The sequence below is a fragment of the Copadichromis virginalis genome, linkage group LG22 (genome assembly GCF_057382275.1).
Source record: "Copadichromis virginalis isolate Kocher_CV1m ecotype Utaka linkage group LG22, C_Virginalis_male_GT1.1, whole genome shotgun sequence".
Taxonomy (NCBI): domain Eukaryota; kingdom Metazoa; phylum Chordata; class Actinopteri; order Cichliformes; family Cichlidae; genus Copadichromis; species Copadichromis virginalis.
In genome coordinates this window covers 24,987,424-25,007,075 of record NC_140638.1, presented here as the reverse complement: position 1 = coordinate 25,007,075, position 19,652 = coordinate 24,987,424, and the positions used below count along the sequence as shown (strand labels likewise).

Sequence of the window (19,652 nt, the reverse complement as noted above, 5' to 3'; positions counted from 1 at the left end):
GCTGTTTGCAGTTTAGGTGCTGAAGAGTGATATGATCTGTTTTGATATTAGTTCAACTGTATTTTAAGCGTTTTAAGAGAGATCTGCTGAACCGTGTCGTCTTGATTAATCAGTAATGTTTAATTTCATATAATGATACATAATTCGTTACTAACTTCTTTCAAATCAATTTATGACCTTTCAAAGTAATTTGACATCAATGAGGCTTTAGGTGAGAATCGTACTATGATTATGCATATTTTTAAAATATAACATAATTAGGCTGTTATTTGCTATTTTTATTGTAAATATAAGGGGAAAGGGGGAGTAAAGTACACAATGAGGCCCAGCTTATGTCATCAGCTGTGTTGTTTGCCTCCAAGACGTGTCTTCCCGTCCTCAAACGGGGAAGCGAGTGTGCAAGTATACAAGTACAAACTGTGTGTACTTAGTATTGAGAAACACCTGCTGACATATTTGACCAGATCAGCGTCATCCCTGTGCCCTGGCTCTAATGGGTAAGGCTGACAGATTGCAGATTGCCAAGGAACCATGAAATAATCAATTAAATGGTGAAATAATAAAATATGTTTTCAAAAAAGATTAATTGACATATGTATTTAATACACTATTTATTTATTTCCATTTTAATTACGTACTCATCCATTTAATTGCTTAATGGTGTATTTAGTGATATAATTTGGCCACTCTTTGCACTCCAACTATGACGAGAGTCCTCGTCGTATTTTCAGGTGTGGCTCTAGTGAAACCCAGTTTTCACATTCACATGGTTTATGATTCATAATGAACTGATCCCATCTAGTGTTCAGTCACGAAATTGCAATAACTGTTTGGTGAATGTTGGTTTTATTTCGCACACATAAACGGCGACATTTGGATGAATATTTTCTTCCTGGTAGAAGTTATACTTTAAAAAAAACATCATTACATAAATAAACATTTAACCGTTGTCATCTGCGTGTTGCCGTAAGATAAAACGATAAAAAAAAACTGATGTCGTTTCCGTGAACTTTTATTTTGAAAGGAGAACTATTAGCCGGAAGTTGTCCAGTTCCTTTGCCTAAAGGCGGTATTTTATGTCTTATCTCTGACAGTGCGTGCTTTGTGTTTCTCCATAGCGAAGATATTCTATATACCCACATACCCTAAAGAAGCAATCCCGGCAGTCGGCTTTATGTGCTTCGTGGACTCGTGAAACCGGTGTTTGCTAACTGCTTAGCTAACATGGCTGCTAACCCGCCGGGACAGGGCTTTCAGAACAAGACCCGTGTGGCCATCCTGGCGGAGCTGGACAAGGAGAAGAGGCGGCTGCTGCAGAGCCAGTCCATGAACAGCCCCGGAGCCAACATCCCGCTGTCGTCCAGACCCAGCCTGAAGGAGGTGAGGGACAGCGCCGAGCAGCAGCACATCGCAGCCCAACAGAAGGCCGCCCTGCAGCACGCTCACGTCCACTCCTCCGGGTTCTTCATCACCCAGGACTCCTCGTTTGGGAACCTCATCCTCCCGGTGCTCCCCCGGCTGGAGCCCGACTTCTGACTCTAAATTCTGACCCCGACCCCTAAGACATTAAAACTGGTTATTTTATGGTATTGTTGATCTGATGACTGATATATTTTATTCTGCCAGGGAGACTAAAAGACGTCACAGACAGAATAAAATATTTGAGCGTAATGTCCTGTGTTAAGCCCTCACACAGATTATTCTTCATTAATTATGCGATCATGACTGTGTTTCATTCAGATCAGTGTGAGTCAGGATGAGAAGTCTGCTGCTGGCATAATAACAGATTTTACGTGGCAGGTGCTTTCATCTATGAGAGTTGGAAAAAATCCAAAGAAGCAACAGGATGTAAAACGAGTTTCAGAAATTGTGTCTTCAAAAGGAACTGAATACTGAAGATGCAAGTCTGGATAACCAGATGGAAACAGTTACCGACGTCCTGGAAGAGCCCGAAAACCCCAAGTTTACTGCATACAGTTGCATCACCAACTCATTTTGTTGTTCCTGGTACTTTAGAACCGTTTTTTTTAAGTGTGTTGTACTTTCATATGTCACAGTATTATTAACATAGCACATTTCAGCCCAGGGGTACTGACTGGTTTGTGAATATCTGGGCTCATAATTGCAATCTATGAGATCTGTGTAGGTTACAACAGTTATTTGCCCAGAATCCCTCAACAGATGACTTACTATGGAAGCACAAACATGAGATGGGTTTAAATAAACTGTTAAACATATTCTGGCATAATTCATATGTTTAATTATACAATTTTCTTTTGCATTTCCTCATTTTATGTTCATTCCAAAGAAATAGATTTGAAACCTTTGTATAACAACTTACACAGAAGACTATCAGGATATCCAAAAGCGAAGGACAGTGTCCTACAGGTGAAGAAGAGAAGGGAGGGTGGAGTGGGTGTGTCAGAAGGATAGCAGCAAGAGTGAAAGGGAATGTTTACAAGATAGTAGTTAGACCTGCTAGGATGTGTGTACAGAGGCGGTGGTATAAAGGATGCTGAAGGTGGAGCTTCCAGGCAGGAGGAAAAGAGCAGGGCCACAGAGAAGACTGATGCAGGCGATGCAGAGTGAGAGAGGAGAGCGAGTGCTCACACACATACCTGTGTCAACACACCTGTCAGTCAAAGCAACCACTCCCCTCACTTCACTGTCTCTTTCTGAGACAGCCTCAAGTGGCTTAAAGAGGAACAGCAGTTCTCTTTTTTTTGCCGCTTCCTTGTTGGCTTCATTTTTAAATCAAAAATGCAAGAAACAATTTAATTAATCACTGTTCTTCACTTAATTCCTTAACTTATTATAAAAAATAAATAAAAACTTTTCTGCTGTCTCACCTCTGTCAGTTCTCATGCTGTTGCAAGAACAGCATGATCATCACCTCTTTTTAACCTACCGTAGTCTCAGCAACTTTGTCCCATAGCTTGCACATCCTTTCCACCTCCATCTTTCTTCTCAGCCACCTGATACATACCTTTCCTCCTTCCTTAAAAGCCAGCCTAAGAAATGTGATTTTATAATTGCCCGATAAAGTAAACTGCCATTTTCAAAAATGTTATCATCCAAATTCATGCAGCGTGGCTAAATTAAGAATGAATTACAAACCCTGGCTTCTTTGCTAACATGATTAACAGCTAAATACTATCATAGTGGAGGTGTAACATTACTGCTAAAATAGCTCATATGAACCCTGATACTGACCTATGTATTTATCAAAACAAATGTTCCGATATTACAAAGAAAACTAATGGTTGCTTTTTACAGTATTAGCCAAGGGCGTAGATTTGGTTTTGGCATTGGTGGGGACGGATGATTCAACCACTGAACTCTGCCCTGTTTCTTATTTTTTTCCTTTTTGTCTTTGCTTCTTGATAAAAAAAAAGGAGAAATATACTTGCCTACATATGCTATTCTACATGCTTTTAAACCATTTAAAATCACAATTCATAGTTTTATACAGTGGGGCAAAAAAGTATTTAGTCAGCCACCGATTGTGCAAGTTCCCCCACTTAAAATGATGACAGAGGTCAGTAATTTGCACCAGAGGTACACTTCAACTGTGAGAGACAGAATGTGAAAAAAAAATCCATGAATTCACATGGTAGGATTTGTAAAGAATTTATTCGTAAATCAGGGTGGAAAATAAGTATTTGGTCACCTCAAACAAGGAAAATCTCTGGCTCTCACAGACCTGTAACGTCTTCTGTAAGAAGCTTTTCTGTCCCCCACTCGTTACCTGTATGAATGGCACCTGTTTGAACTCATCATCTGTATAAAAGACACCTGTCCACAGCCTCAAACAGTCAGACTCCAAACTCCGCCATGGCCAAGACCAAAGAGCTTTCGAAGGACACCAGGAAAAGTATTGTAGACCTGCACCAGACTGGGAAGAGTGAATCTACAATAGGCAAGCAGCTTGGTGTGAAAAAATCAACTGTGGGAGCAATCATCAGAAAATGGAAGACATACAAGACCACTGATAATCTCCCTCGATCTGGGGCTCCACGTAGTGATGGCCAAATGAAGCTTTCTGAAGCACTGAAGCTTGTATTGAAAAACGGTTCATTACTCGAAGCTTTTCAACACAGTCCTGTTTGGTGACATCTGGTGGACAAAAATACAAAGAGCAGCTTGAATCCACAAAATAAAACCAACTGCTTCATTATGATTGCCTACTCTACAGAGTGGAGTTTTGTCTGATATTGGGCCGCTGTTGTGTTGCTTTGAACGTGTATTTTTTGGTGGTTAAAAAAATGTGTTTTATTTGTTTAATAAATCGTTTTGACCAGTAAACTCTCCTTGTTTAAATATGCACCATGGTGTGGTCTTCCTTTGCTTGTGACTTCTTGATGTTAGTAAATACAATAATTGAAAAATACCACGTTACATATAATATATACATATAATAATGTACAACACATTATGGAGTATGCTTCTGCTCTGAGGTCCTGCCTCCATGCACTTATGCAATTAATCGCTAGACAGGTGTATCTATAAATAATATTATATTAGGGAAATTTTCCCAGACATATTTTTGACCTGGGGGTAGAATTGATTGTGAAATGGAAAGGAAAAATGCTTGTGAAATTGCAAATTAAAAACATGATGCATTTAAGGTAACCCTTTTTCATTTTTATTTAAAAAGAGAATTTGTTCTAATGTGCGATGGCCGAACCTGTTCCTTTTCGTGGAGATCATTTATCCTGCCTTAAGGAAAATCCCTTCACATGGCCCAGAGGAGGCTGGAGTGCAGAGAAACTGGTAGAGATGCAGTTTTACAGTCTACCTGGGCCCCACCAACTATCAGCTAAAGAGAATAAATAAATTCAATTGCTGCACATTTGGCAGACTAACATTTTCAGATTAATTAAACAATAATATATATATTTTTACAACATTACATGTAAAGAGTCAAGTGAAAGTTTTTCTAAAGTTATTTAATGATATTTATATTATGGAGGCAGATTTTTGACATTTTACCTTTTTCCCGTTTTCAGATAAAATAAACACGCACAAAACAAAAGTAAACGGCCAGAACACAAAGCTGTAAAACCCACCCGATCGACCAAAATCAACTCAAAATACTCCCACACAACAGAACCTCCTCTATATTCCTCGCTGGCTCCAAATCTCTCAGTGGAATGATCAGTGGTTCGCTGTCACCATCAAAACACTCCACAAATCCCGTGAATGATTCGCTTCCTTATAAACCATTGAATCAGACATCGAAGCAGTTAGGTTCTAAATGAAGCTTCGGACGTCACTGATCACGTGACTCTGGCCAAACGAATCAAGCTTCGATACAGTGCTTCTGAAGCAGTGTGTTGATTTTTTTGACACACGCGCCGGAGCTTCAGCTTCAAGCGGGCCATCACTAGCTCCACGCAAGATCTCATCCCGTGGGGTCAAAATGATCATGAGAACGGTGAGCAAAGATCCCAGAACCACACGGGGGGACCTGGTGAATGACCTGCGGAGAGCTGGGACCAAAGTAACAAAGGTCACCATCAGTAACACACTACAACGGCAGGGAATCAAATCCCGCAGTGCCAGACGTGTTCCGCTGCTGAAGCCAGTGCATGTCCAGGCCCGTCTGAAGTTTGCCAGAGAGCACATGGATGATACAGCAGAGGATTGGGAGAATGTCATGTGGTCAGATGAAACCAAAGTAGAACTTTTTGGTATAAACTCAACTCGTCGTGTTTGGAGGAAGAAGAATACTGAGTTGCATCCCAAGAACACCATACCTACTGTGAAGCATGGGGGTGGAAACATCATGCTATGGGGCTGTTTTTCTGCCAAGGGGACAGGACGACTGATCCGTGTTAAGGACAGAATGAATGGGGCCATGTATCGTGAGATTTTGAGCCAAAACCTCCTTCCATCAGTGAGAACTTTGAAGATGAAACGAGGCTGGGTCTTCCAACATGACAATGATCCAAAACACACCGCCCGGGCAACAAAGGAGTGGCTCCGTAAGAAGCATTTGAAAGTCCTGGAGTGGCCTAGCCAGTCTCCAGACCTCAACCCCATAGAAAATCTGTGGCGGGAGTTGAAAGTCCGTGTTGCTCGGCGACAGCCCCAAAACATCACTGCTCTCGAGAAGATCTGCATGGAGGAATGGGCCAAAATACCAGCTACTGTGTGTGCAAACCTGGTAAAGACCTATAGTAAACGTTTGACCTCTGTTATTGCCAACAAAGGTTATGTTACAAAGTATTGAGTTGTATTTTTGTTATTGACCAAATACTTATTTTCCACCCTGATTTACGAATAAATTCTTTACAAATCCTACCATGTGGATTCATGGATTTGTTTTTCACATTCTGTCTCTCACAGTTGAAGTGTACCTCTGGTGCAAATTACTGACCTCTGTCATCATTTTAGGTGGGGGAACTTGCACAATCGGTGGCTGACTAAATACTTTTTTGCCCCACTGTATGTGAATTATATAATGTTAAATTACTATTAAAGAAATGACTAAGTATTTTAGGCTTTAGTTTACTTCAGCCATATTCCATATAAATCAGGTATCATACAAAAATAACAATAGCTTCAAATACAGTCATGACAATAAAAGAATATGACTTTAAGGACTTAACAACATTACTTCAGTTATAGTGCACCAACACCTGTTATAGCACTAAGGGAACACTGAATGCCCTGGTGGTTTTTGTCCATAAAACTACTCATCTAAGATTATCACAAAGTAAAAGATCTCTCAGCAAAATTATGCAACATTTTAGGCACTACTGCCCCGATCAAATCAGTGAGCTGGGATTTCTTATTCTAAACAGGAACTACTGTTACAGCTACTGGTGCCCCACACAACAACTCAATGTCCACTATGTGAAGGAGCCAAACACATGCCTTCTCCTCTCATTAACTGAGATAAACTGCTGGCATATTTGTTTTACATCTATACTGTCCAGTCTCTCCTGGTGGACATGGCATACAGCAGCATTGTTTAATCTCATTTGAGTCATTGTTAACCGTAGCCATCTTTTTAGTCTTCTGAGAGCACTGAAGCTTCTTTCAGCCTCAGTACCTGCGTTTTATCCTCAGATTAAAATTATTATTATGTGCTTGATGTGCCTCACCTTTGGCCCTGGCTCTTCCCCTCTGACTGCACTAGGACATATTGCCACCTGATAAAATAACACATTGATTCGTGCCATATAAAAAGTGAGACATGTCAATTCAGATTCTTTGTCAAATGTACACTAATGAATATATTTACATCAGCAGCCTAACAATTGTTATGATAATAAATACTAGTTAATCTATAGCACCAAATCATCAGTCAGTCACCTGTGACCTCGCCTCTTCACCTCTGTCCGAGCTACAACATGGCAGAGCTGCCTCTGTCACCTGATAAATAACAGTGAGACATTCCAAATACATGCAGTCACACATGTGCTTCAAATACAGTCATGAACCAACAAGTCATCATCCAATTCCACCTGTGATCTTGTATCACCATTACTCTCTGAGCTCTGTGTTGGTTCTTCTGTCACCTGACAAATAGGACAAACATGACAATAAGAATAAAATGTGGAGCTGCTTCGGTGTTTCTGTCAATTTGTGCAGATCTTGACTCATCAGTAATGTTTGTAGGGTGAGTGCATTTGTAAAACAATTTGTGCAAACTGCACTACAAGGTGGAATATTTGTAAAATCATGACTACCTCATGATATATTGTCTCAAAAATTAACCCTGTGAATATGTCAGTGCCATTAGGATGAAATTATTGTGTCACCAACATTTTAACGTTAGACGTATAATTTTAACAGCCTCTGTAAACTAATATCCTGGCTGCTCGAGGCTGCCGTTTTCTCTGACAGTTTCAATCAAAATTAGAAATGCTACTCTGAGACTGAGAGAACTAATAGTGCCGCCTGTTGTGCAGTTAGTTTCCAAAACACGTTATTCATGGCTACATACAATTTTAGACTGATGTGGGCCAAAGCCTAGCATAGCCTGTAACGTTATTATGACGGACACATTTTATGAGTGAACTTGACTTTAAGTGACTTACAGGTTTCTTTGAAAAATACTTTATTATATCCAGGTTCTTCCTTTTTGCTGCCATCCTGCTCTCCTCCTTGCAGGTCCTCACTGCGCAGGCTTGCCGCTGCTAAAACTAAACAGAGCTCCCTGAAAGGCACAGCCAATCACATTGGCCATATTTGTCACATGACGTAGGACTCTTTCTGCACCACTGGGTGAATGAGACGTTGACAGATCGTTTTTTTTTTCTTTCTATCGGGTTTGTTTTTCTTTACTCGAAGAGATCAAATTATTGGTGGGGACAATTCAATAATCGCTGGACATGTCCCTTCCGTTCATGCCAAATCTACGCCCTTGGGGTCCGCCTCTTTCTTGCTGCAGAAACAGTTCACTAAAAGTCAAGGGTGACATTGGTCATACACACAACACACCGAGTGCCTTAGTGACAGGAGGGTCTGGAGCACTTTTAAAGCGCACCCAAGAAATCCTGGAGGTGACTGAAATTCAAATTCCAACAGCAGAATGAGTTCTTAATTTTACTACAAGCACAGATCTAAAAGTGGCAGAGTGAACTCTTTAGGCCCTTTAGACTTATCTGACAAGAGAAAGAATTGAGTCTAAGCAAATATTCAGATGTCAGAAACTTTAGTAGACCAGTTTTACTTGGAACGCTTCTCTGTTCATTCATATATCTGTCTTGCGTAAAAAGCTTCCTACAGTCCTAACAAGGACTGTTTTTTGTTTGTTTTGTTTTGTTTTTTAAAGAGGAGGAATCTTTCAGGTTCTACTGCTACTGCCTTGGGTGTCAGCGACTCTTCTCTGGTGCATTGAACTATTGCCAGCATTTCCCCAACAATCCATCAACCTCTGGCCACGCTGGGAGAAAAAAAAGAGTTTGTTTGCCATTGTCTTTAAATTATTAAGTATCACAATTGTAATTAGATCATAATTACCTGATCACTCCCAAGATTTTCTCTGAAATGCTTGACAAGAGTAGAAGAAAAAATTAGAATATAAGTGAGTACTGTACTCTGACAGGAATTAAACTTTCAGTTTCAGACAACGATTAGACAATTCTTAAAAAAACAAGTGGACAGAGCCTTTTAACACTTAACTTTTAACACTCTGATCATTATATGAAATGTAATGATTTATCATCGTTGTTTTTCCAATAAATCTCATTTCCTAGTGTAAGGATGTTGGAGGGCAAAAAAGAAAAAAGTTTTACCAACCGGTAGGACCTGCACTCTGAACTCGATTACTTCCGCCTAGAATCGATAGCAGAGCGGAGGCTGTCGCTGATGCAACACTGACAGGTCCGTTCAGCCGGTTTCTCTCACCCAGGACTCTTTGAAAGGAGACGGTTTTGAGGTAAGTCGGCTACTGTGCAGTGTGATTTTACCGTAGAACGACATTGCTGTGAGATAAACAAAAAAAATGTAGCAATTAGAAAAAAGCAGCTGAATCGATTATAACCACAGGAGATAGGTAACGTTAGCTGCACATGGTTTTCTCGCTAATTAGATCCTTCATTCATTGGTGGAAGTTAGCTAAATTTATAGGCTACATGCTGAATTTTAGCAAATTTACCGGGGAAAGATGTGCTTTTTCATTTTTATTTTTGGGTTAATTGCGTCTTTTTCAAAACTACCGTTATGTTCATTGGCTAGCCTGCACAGCCTATGGAGCATCAAAGTGAAGTTTATTACATGAATACGGCTTATAGACAGCAAACTGAGCTGCAGTATTTTTAATTTTTTAAAACGCGCAAAATCTATATGCATTACTGTTTTGTTTCAGTGGAAAAAAACATGGCAGTCAGGCGAATGTTAGTCATACCTGTCTGTAGCCAAGATCAACAATAAACCGAAAGCAATTTAACTGGAACTCCCTTATTAAGAACCCCAGGAGGATGACCACTGTGCTTGTGTTACAGTCGGAGTACCCAGTGCCATGGCAGATCAGCTGAGTCCAGATGAGAAATTTAACCTCATCACCAGGAACCTCCAGGTGGGACACGCAGGCAGCTGCTCATTGTTACTGGAGCATACAGGTCACACTCACATGTTTCTGCTCGTGTGTGTGTATTGCAGGAGGTCCTTGGAGAGGAGAAGGTGAAGCAGGTCCTTCAGGAGAGAGCGCTCAGGGTTTACTGGGGCACAGCAACCACTGGCAAACCCCACGTAGCTTACTTTGTCCCCATGTCTAAGATAGCAGACTTCCTCAAAGCTGGATGTGAGGTGGGTGTGGCAGAGCTGACTATGGTTTTATTTGTAGTTGCTATTAAATTAAAACAGCCTTTTTACTCCCTCTTCTACCTTTCCTTAGGTCACTGTTCTGTTTGCAGACTTGCATGCTTACCTAGACAACATGAAAGCTCCCTGGGAGCTGCTGGAGCTCAGGGTCAAATACTATGAGCAGGTTATCAAGGCCATGCTGGAGAGCATCAGTGTGCCTCTGGATAAACTCAAGTTTGTCAAAGGAACTGACTTCCAGCTCAGCAGGTCTGTTTGCTGATTCAGAGGCTGATCTGACATCCACTCGTTCAACTTTACAGTCTCTTAAAACTTGCCTGTAGCTGCAGCTCATACTGAACATGTAGGTGTTACCATGTTTTCCAGGGAGTACACTCTGGATGTGTACCGCCTGTCCTCCATGGTGACAGAGCACGATGCTAAGAAGGCTGGAGCTGAGGTGGTGAAACAGGTGGAGCATCCTCTCCTGAGTGGTCTGCTGTACCCCGGCCTACAGGTAGTAATGCTGTTCATAGAATTGAGACGCTGGTGTCATCACACTGTGACAATGCAGTAGTTGAAGTTTCTCAGATGTGTCCGTGTCACAGCTTAGTATTATTCACAGTAACCGTATCTTGTGTTTTTCCTCATGCCCTCAGGCTCTGGATGAGGAGTATTTGAAAGTGGATGCTCAGTTTGGAGGTGTTGACCAGAGGAAGATTTTCACTCTGGCAGAGAAGGTATCCTACACCTTTGCACATTTACAGAGGTTTTTCCTTTAGTTTTAGCTCAAGTCCTCTGCAGCCTCCCAGCAGCGCACAGCTGCTAATGACTCTTTAGTCATTAGCAGCACTAATGTACTGGATTCCTTTGAATCCAGTACATTAGTGCTGTGACTTATCATACCTTCCACAATAACACTGGTATATCTTGTGAAACTGGTGATATAGTGATGCATTTCTGTTTGCTAGTGTGGGCAGCAATGGCCTAAGCCCACTTATGTCTGAGTGCGAGAGCGGTGTGTGAGCTTCCAATGACGATTTGTTACCTAAAAAGGGAGCAGCTGTATGCCAATAGTGTGGTAGTGGTTGCTAGTCACAGGAGCACGTTCAACGAGAGACTGAGATTCCACAAATGCACCACCGAGTGACAAAAGAAATCATTCCTGCTTGTGGCTTATATCCCAGTACAACTCGTCCATCTAAGGCACAGTACAAAGTCAATAGTTACACCCTTTTTAAACATGTTCTAAAGTGAAAGTAACAAATAAACCAACTTTACTGGTTAGAGTTAACTGTCAGTCATATATATTTCATCTCTGTGATATTCTGGATATTCATAATTGAGCTATTTGTATATATTATATTACATCCAGAGAGGAATGGGAAGTTCATTTACTTTCCTCTTCCTGCACTCTTATGAATGTAGTGTGCTGTAGGGATTACTTTTTTAACCCCGAAGTTAGCCTGACTTTGATGCTTCAAAGGTCGTGGTGCTCTCACAAAAAGCCAAACGAGTTTTTCTGTTATAGAAGATGTAGAACATTTATTCTGTTATTATCAGAGCGTCAGATCCAGTTCTTTACCTTTCTGAGAATTTTAAGGTTTTCTCTCATGTCAGCTTCTATATTTAGTTACATGTGAAAGTGTGATAACAGACTAGTACAGAATTGATAACGTTCAGCTGTTCAAGCTTTTAACCTGTGTTGTTCGGCAGTACCTGCCCTCTCTCGGCTACGCTAAACGTGCCCACCTGATGAACCCGATGGTGCCGGGGCTGACGGGGGCTAAGATGAGCTCTTCAGAAGAGGTAAGGTCATATAAACTTAGTTTGTCATGGAAGGAAGTGATTGGAGTTCAAGATTTTGACGGGAAATTTTCTCAACACTCCGTCCATCTTCATTTTATTATCTGTTTTTGCTTCCAGGAATCGAAAATCGATCTCCTGGACTCCAAAGAGGATGTAAAGAAGAAGCTGAAGAAGGCTTTCTGTGAGCCGGGCAACATCCAGAACAATGGAGTTCTCTCTTTTGTCAAATATGTCCTCTTCCCTCTACGAGGAGGTAGAAACAATTTTTCAATCTCTTCCTGCAACCTGGCTTCAGACTTCCTTTTTTTTCGGCAAATCAATTTGAATAATCAAATGAGTTGATCATTTGTACTGTTGTGTTTCAGTGTTCTCCATCAAGAGAGATGCAAAGTGGGGCGGAGACAAAGTTTACAGTGTGTTTGAGGAAGTGGAGAAGGACTTCGTTGCAGAGGTGAAGGACGCCTTAACTGGTTTATTTGAACAATGAAGTCTTCCCGTAACGAGCTCTGGTTTAACCTGTAGTTAACTGCTGTTTATAGATGATCCACCCTGGAGACCTGAAGGCCTCTGTGGAGGATGCACTAAATGAGCTACTGGAGCCAATTAGAAAGAAGTTCGAGTCTCCTGAGCTCCGTAAACTTACCAGCAACGCCTATCCTGATCCCTCAAAGACAAGTCAGTGTCAAACCGTGTGGCTGCTGTGGCTTAAAGCGGGAGTGGCTTCATACTGAGACTTAATGCTGTCTTACTTGTGTGTTATTAGAAGCAGGAGGGAAGGGCGTTAAGGCCGGAGGAGGAGGAGATGGTGGTGGAGGAGAGGACAATGAGCTGGCTCCATCCAGACTGGACATCAGAGTGGGAAAGATCCTCAGTGTGGAGAAGGTAAGTTATTGTCATTTCATTATAATCAGAACTTTTACATCATTGGATAATCACTGTGGAACTTAAAAATAATTTCCCCCCTCTGTAGCATCCAGACGCTGAGTCTCTGTACCTGGAGAAGATCGATGTAGGAGAGCCTGAGCCGAGGACGGTAGTCAGTGGGCTGGTGGCCTACATTTCACAGGAAGACCTGCAGGACAGACTGGTGTTGGTGCTGTGCAATCTGAAACCCCAGAAGATGCGTGGGATCGAGTCTCAAGCCATGCTGCTGTGTGCCTCTATGTGAGTTTCATTTTTGGGGGCTGGGTTGTTTTGTTTTTTTGCACAAAGTGAAATTTAGCTTAAATTTCCAACTCCTCCGATCTCTGTTTGTTTTCCAGTGAGGGCGAGCCCAGAAAGGTGGAGCCTCTGGATCCTCCAGAAGGTTCGTTGCCAGGGGACAGGGTCTTTGTGGAAGGGTATGAGTCAGGCAAGCCAGATGATAGACTTAACCCAAAGAAGAAGGTGTGGGAGAAACTCCAGGTATGTTTCTTTATGTATGTTTAACGTTAAACCGCTGTATTTTTCCCCCTCTACTAAAGAGCTAACATTTAAAGTACAGACTATAAAATCATGTGTGTTATCTGGTATTTTAGGTTGACCTAAAGATATCAGACGAGTGTGTAGCTCAGTGGAAAGACAAGCAGCTGATGACCAAACTGGGGCAGATCACATGTAAGACGCTCAAAGGAGGGAACATCAGTTAAACACGCAAACGCTGAAGCTGCTCCTGCTCGCCACAGCAACAGTACTTCCATCGAGTCGCCATGGCAGCAGCATCGAGCTTCATCTGGATGTTTCCTGAAGAGTGACGGCACATGATGCCTTGTGTCTTACATGTTTTAAACTCTCTTAGACAAATTCTGAAAACCTGATTCATTACTTTTCCTTTCTTTGAAGTTGTTTAGTGTTACTAGTACACATATGGGGGAAGAAAGGGCCTTTTCAGTTAAAGGACTCTGGTCTTTATAGCTTATTCGTGGAAGTAGCCAATGAAAAATATCTCGGGTTTCCTAAAAGGGACTGAACGTTTCCTTAGTTACCTGTTTTACTGTTTGCCTTCATGGTAAATGTGAACATCAGGACTGTGGCCAATCTGCCAAATCTGCTTACTAAGCATAGTTTTATGGGTTCCCAACATCCTATGTATCTAAAAATCAATATGCCTTGTACTATATGACGGTTGTATTTTGACTAATGTTGCACAGAAATCCAGATCTGAACATTAGTTGTTATAATCAAACCATGCATCATCATCTCTAATGTGTAATAAACACTGGTTGAAGTCTGAGTGAGAATATCATTTGTGATCCGTGAGAAAGTTTTTGAACTATGAACACAGGAAACAGTTTAATACACTTAAATTTTATTTATAGAAGTAATAACTGCACATATTTCTCTATAATCAGCAAAACAGAGATTTTTTTGACCCTGTGTGAGGAGTCCGTGTAATTCACTCATCAATGATTCTGAGAGGGGGAAAGTTTTGTGCAAATATATTGAGCTGTATTTGTTTTCCACCATAAAAAGGCTTACAGAGTTACAGAACATGTATTAAAGTGGACCCATCGTGCTCAGTTTCAGCTGCATGTCTTTATCAATGGATGAAGTAGTTTGCATGATTCACAGTTCAAAATAATAATGATTTTTTTTTTTAAAACCCAGGCTTTAATTCATCAACCATCTGAAACAAGTTGTTTTTGTCTCTTTCCCCTCAGTTTAAGCAAACTTTCTCCTGATTGGCTGCTCCTTAACAGGCCTGTGTACTCAGTGCTGTGTGCCTGAGATTCCCCACTCTCACTTACATTAACATCCAAAACTAAAAAATGCCATCTGAAACTGAGGCGTGATGTCTGAGCTTTTGGTTCACAGGGATTACAATAATAGGTCCGCTTTTGAAAACACTGACATCCTGCTCCAGTGTAATGGTCCTCCAGGGCCAGTCACCCCAGTCGTAGCCCTAAAGGTGGTTTTCAGATGAAACAAATTCTTAAATATTTCATATTTGGTAGGAAAAGGTGACTGACAGTGCTACTGGTGAAAACAATCACACATAAATAAATAGGATACTGATGAGCTGGCTTTGCAGTCACCCAAGAATTGCTAAAAAAAAAAGAAAAAAAAGCATCTACTTGATATTTCACCTACTCCCGTATTTAGATGCTTTTATTCTGTTAAGTCTGAACTATTTAGCATATGTTGTTTACAAAAGTGCATCTCGGGAAAACAAAAACACTGAATTCTTAAGTATGCGGCATCCCTTTTTGACAAATGCTTTCCACACCAAAAAGCGTGAATGATGCTAAGCTCAGTAATTTCTTCACTCAGTCTAAGTAAGGAATGGATATCCTGTCCTACAGTGGATGCTTTTGTCAGACAATATTGCAATATATATAATACAAGAGGAGGGGGAAACAGACCATCTATGTACAGAAATGCTTTTTTTTCGAAGACAAGTCGTTTTCTCTGAGTTGAAATTACAACTACCTAATGGAACCTCTGGGAGGCGATCTAACACAAGCTAAATATTTGCAATTCAGCCAATGTACAGTGCTTCACCCTGAGGGGCCTCAGTAGGATATAAACTATATTTTTAGAAAAATACTCCAGAATAAAGCTATTTTAAGAAATTGGGAGTGATACTTTTTTTTTTTTTTTGCATAAATATTAAGGAAGGCCAATACAGGCTAAGGCTTTTTGGAGGAAATGCACACAAACACTTAGTTAATGTCTCTTAATGTCAGTCAGTCTCTCTTGTGAGTTGTCCTTTTTCTGTTCCTCTGGTATCAGCCTGGTTCTTGTTTAATCACCAAAGAAGTCTTTCAGAACAGTGTTTCAATTGTGTCCGCTGTTACTCTGGTTGCTGGAGGGGGAAGACAAGTGGTGGTTAGACATTATAGCATCACCATAATACAGTTACAGGAACACGCTTGATGAGTATTCCTTCCTAATCTAATCGAATTACTGAGACATGATCACGAGCTTCAGGTTACGGTTAATTAAAGCACATGCTTGCGCATTTAACTGGAGAAAAAAAAAGTCTGTAGGCAAACCAGCAGCATCTGTACTGGGCTTGTGCCGGAGGTGACTCTTATTCTGCAACCTCTGCTTTGCATTCTGCTTTTTCATGGCAAGAGTTGGAAGAGTTATTTATTCATGCTGGTACAGAACAAACCTTGAAGCTGTTGCAAACTCAGCAGCAAAAACACCAATGAAGGCACAAATATAATGATAAACTTACTTGTTGTTTCAGACAGGTTTATTCCACTCCTATGTTCTCCTCCTACTACTGCTCCATTCCCTTTGACATTGACCTCCATCTTTGACAAAGAATTCGGAAGACTCGGTGAAGAGTTGATGCTGCTTTGCGTCGGCTTCTTGGCTACAGGTGGAGGAACTTTATCACACTTCACTCCATCAAATGTAAACACAGCAGCCTTGGATTGATCGGACACTTGCATGAGCTCAGCTGCCAAGCTTTGCTTTAGATTTGCCTGAGCGTCAGGGGATGAGGCAGTCTCTATGACAACCTTTTTTGTGCTCCTAGAGAAGATAAAGCTAGCAGTAGAAGCTGGAGACTTGTGCATGTCATATCCTTCGTGTGATTTCCGTGGCAAAGCTCCTGGGTCACTGACGCAGCTGTATGTCGATGATTTCACACCCAGTTTGGAGGGCAGACCATCTCTTGAAGACATTGCTGCAGTTTTCATTCGTATGGCTTCCTGTAAGCGCATTGAAGGACTGGTCATTGTCACAGAGGATGATTTAATGGCCTGAGGGGGAGATTTCAGTGACAAAGACTTGCGGATGGGTTTTTGAGGAATGTTTTGAGATCCTTGGATAGAAACTGGGGAATTATCCTTAACTGGTGCTTCCTCATTTGTGGACTTGTCCTCTGGCGGACTTTGCACCTGATCTTCGGTCATGTTGACTGATCTCAGGCGAACCATTTGAAGCAGGGAAGGGGTGACAAGAGGTATGTTAGCATCCTCTTTGGGAATGGGAACACTTTTGTGGCGGGAGAGGAGCTCCTTGGTCCTGGCATCTCGATTTGCTAGGCTGGAATGTCTTCTGAAATTAACTCCATGAGTTAAATTATCTGACGGTAGAGGAGGCGCTACAGGCACAGTCAGAGCTGAAAACTGAGTACTGATGGACACAGGGGGATCTTCAATTTGCAGAGAACCTCGCTTCTGGAAACTGCCGGGAGGATCTACAGCTGTGTTTGGTACTGGGCTTTCTGCTCTTTTCATACTTGGTATAAGAGGCGATTCCACTGGTGGAGGCAATACAGTCTCTAAAACAGATGAAGAAATCTCCTCAAAAGCTATAGATTTTGGAACCTGCACGTCAATCACTGGTTCTGTGTCGTTTATAACTGGTTGTGGAACAACTGGGTGCAAATCTGAACTCTGTACAGTCTGCACATTAGGGTTGCCCAACTCTGTGACGCAACCAGCCATCACATCTGGTGCACTGTCGGTTATGATGGATGGAGGAGGAGGTGGAGGAAAGTCAACCTCATCCACTCCATCAAATACAGAGTCCCCTTCCAAAGGAGGTGGTGGAGGTGGCCAGGAGGACTCTACAATGTGGATCTCCTCCTGTACCCTTTGTAAATCATTTGGAGGTGTAGATACTGCTGAGGGAGGTGTTTTCCTTGATAGAGGCGGTGTCGGGTGGTATGCTGGGGGAGGGGTAGGTGGCGGAGAAAACTTATTGATTCTGGGGACCTCTATTGAAAGTGTTTGCATGGACTGGACTTCACTTCTGTCCATCTCAGCCTTGCTCTCGTCAAATAAAGCTGTCACACCTTTCTCTAAAGACATGTAGTTCTCCACAGATATAGTGACCTCTGCTGTGCCACTCGTTACATTGTTCTCTTTCTCCACTGACTTCTCCGCCAAGACCATTTCCCCTTTGTGCAGTAGTGTCATGGGTTTCTTCATGACAGGAGGGGGATCTTTCTTTGGAGTTGTCCCTTGACTCTCTGGCTCCTTCATTACAAAGCTACTACTCTGTTCTTGCTGCTGAACATCTACGCTTGCTTTTCTTTTGTCCTGGACGAAAGATGTTTCTTGTTCTGGATATTCCTTACCCTCCTGCACCACATGAACTCTGTCAGGATGCATTGTTGATAGTAACTCAGGCTTTGCTTGAGTTTTGGACAGTTCTATGATAGGTTTGTCTGTAGCTGTTTGAATTTGATCCAAAACCTGCATCTCTTTCCTAGTTTCAGTCTGGGTTCCTGTGTCGTTACTTGTGCTTTCCTGTACTTGTGCTGCTTTTTGTTTAACATTAGGGCAAGGCCCACAGAGGAGCTCCAAGGTGCGTCTGCTGTGGACCCATGTCTCTGGAGGAGGAGGACATGGTGCTTTGACTTTAGGAGGTGGTGGGATGTTCAATAGCTCATTTACTTCCTCTCTAAAAGTTGAGGTATTGTTCTTCAGTGCAAGGTCTTTTGTAGCAACAGTTGGTGAAGATCCCTGTGGAGGCTGATTTGAGCTACACACAGAAACTTCTGTATTGGCAAGCTCAGATGTTCCAGATGATAAAGACGTAACTGAGGATGAAGGAGATGCTGCTGAGGATGAGGCTCGCGACGCTGATCTTTCCGGCTTGACTGGTTTCTTCTTCTGCTTCTCTGGGGAGGTTGGGGAGATCCCTTTTGGAGAAAGTGTTGGCGTGCCACTCTGACTAGAATAACCACTAGATGGAGAAATGGTCCGTTCAAATTTCCCATCCTCTGGTGGAACTTTCTGTGGGGAGGAACTAGATTCTGGAGATAGCCCATCTTCATTTGAAGATGCCTTAGCAGAACTCAGAGGATTGGTGGAAGAATCTGGAGAGCTTGACCTAAGGAAGTTTGATACATCTTCGGGTATCTTAGTGCTATTTGTAGAAACCAACTTTGTCTCATCCTCTGGTACAATATTCTCTCTAGTAAATGTCACCTCCCCAGAAGCAGAGTCATTAAGACTTTTGTTATCCACAATAACCACCCTGGAGTTACCTCTAATCTTATTACTGTGCAGAGAGTTTGATCTACGTGGTGGTGCTGGAGGTTGCTTGGTCTTCATAACTGAAAGGCTACGTTTCTTTTTATTCTTTGCTTCTTCTCCAGCAGCCACCGCCACCGATTCACCAGATTCTGTTGCTGGTCTTGTAACAAGGTTTTCACCTTTACCGCTAGGGCTGCTAATCGCATGAACAGAGCTACGGAAACTAACAAGGTCCTGATCCCCAGCAGTTTGTTTGGTTTGCCCATTTAGACATACTCTCTGTGAAGAGTTACTGCTTTGTGTGCTACCCTTGGAGGACAGTGGGGATGAGTTTGAAATAATGGTCTCAGAAGACTTTGACTCACTCCAGTTTGACCCTGAAGCTGATGTGGCCAGTGTGGAGTCATTGTGATAATGGTTTGTCTGGGAAGTGTCACCATCTGATCTTCTGGATAGCAAGGGGCTGACTGCCGAGTCCCCAGATGCCAGGCTGCTTTTGCTTACAGTGCGAACACTGCTGCCATGGTTGACACTGCTGCCACGAGTCCGGCTGGTACTGCGGTCAATCTCAATGAATTCAATCGATGCTGGCATTACAGCATTAGGAATGATTGTAGACAAGTAAGCGGCCTGTGGAGAGATAGACATCACTGGCCCCTGAAA

The 19,652-nt window shown here is 42.0% G+C and overlaps 3 protein-coding genes across 4 annotated transcripts in view; 2 read left to right on the top strand and 1 right to left on the bottom strand.

Moving 5' to 3' along the window:
- The first annotated feature begins 963 nt into the window (after window positions 1–963).
- Window positions 964–2,237, top strand: LOC146683431 (SOSS complex subunit C-like). The gene has a single exon (XM_085446655.1). The coding sequence runs from the start codon at window positions 1,225–1,227 to the stop codon at window positions 1,534–1,536; it is 312 nt and encodes a 103-aa protein (XP_085302781.1). The 5' UTR covers window positions 964–1,224; the 3' UTR covers window positions 1,537–2,237.
- Window positions 2,238–9,280: 7,043 nt separating this feature from the next.
- Window positions 9,281–14,278, top strand: yars1 (tyrosyl-tRNA synthetase 1). Its single transcript, XM_085445363.1, has 14 exons — window positions 9,281–9,394; window positions 9,960–10,033; window positions 10,117–10,263; window positions 10,352–10,527; window positions 10,645–10,774; window positions 10,917–10,997; window positions 11,974–12,066; window positions 12,184–12,319; window positions 12,432–12,517; window positions 12,606–12,741; window positions 12,830–12,948; window positions 13,037–13,230; window positions 13,329–13,470; window positions 13,584–14,278. Exons 2-14 carry the CDS (start codon window positions 9,977–9,979, stop codon window positions 13,692–13,694), a joined length of 1,608 nt encoding a protein of 535 aa, XP_085301489.1. The 5' UTR covers window positions 9,281–9,394; window positions 9,960–9,976; the 3' UTR covers window positions 13,695–14,278.
- Window positions 14,279–14,331: 53 nt separating this feature from the next.
- The window catches only part of nhsl3 (NHS like 3), a 40,185-nt gene continuing 34,864 nt past the window's right edge, over window positions 14,332–19,652 (bottom strand). For both annotated transcript variants that reach the window (XM_085445362.1, XM_085445361.1), the window contains 2 exons: window positions 16,229–19,646; window positions 14,332–15,850 (listed from right to left, as the gene is read on the bottom strand). In XM_085445362.1, the coding sequence (XP_085301488.1) occupies window positions 15,810–15,850; window positions 16,229–19,646 (3,459 nt within the window). In that variant the 3' untranslated portion in view covers window positions 14,332–15,809. The remainder of the gene's footprint in view (window positions 15,851–16,228; window positions 19,647–19,652) is intronic.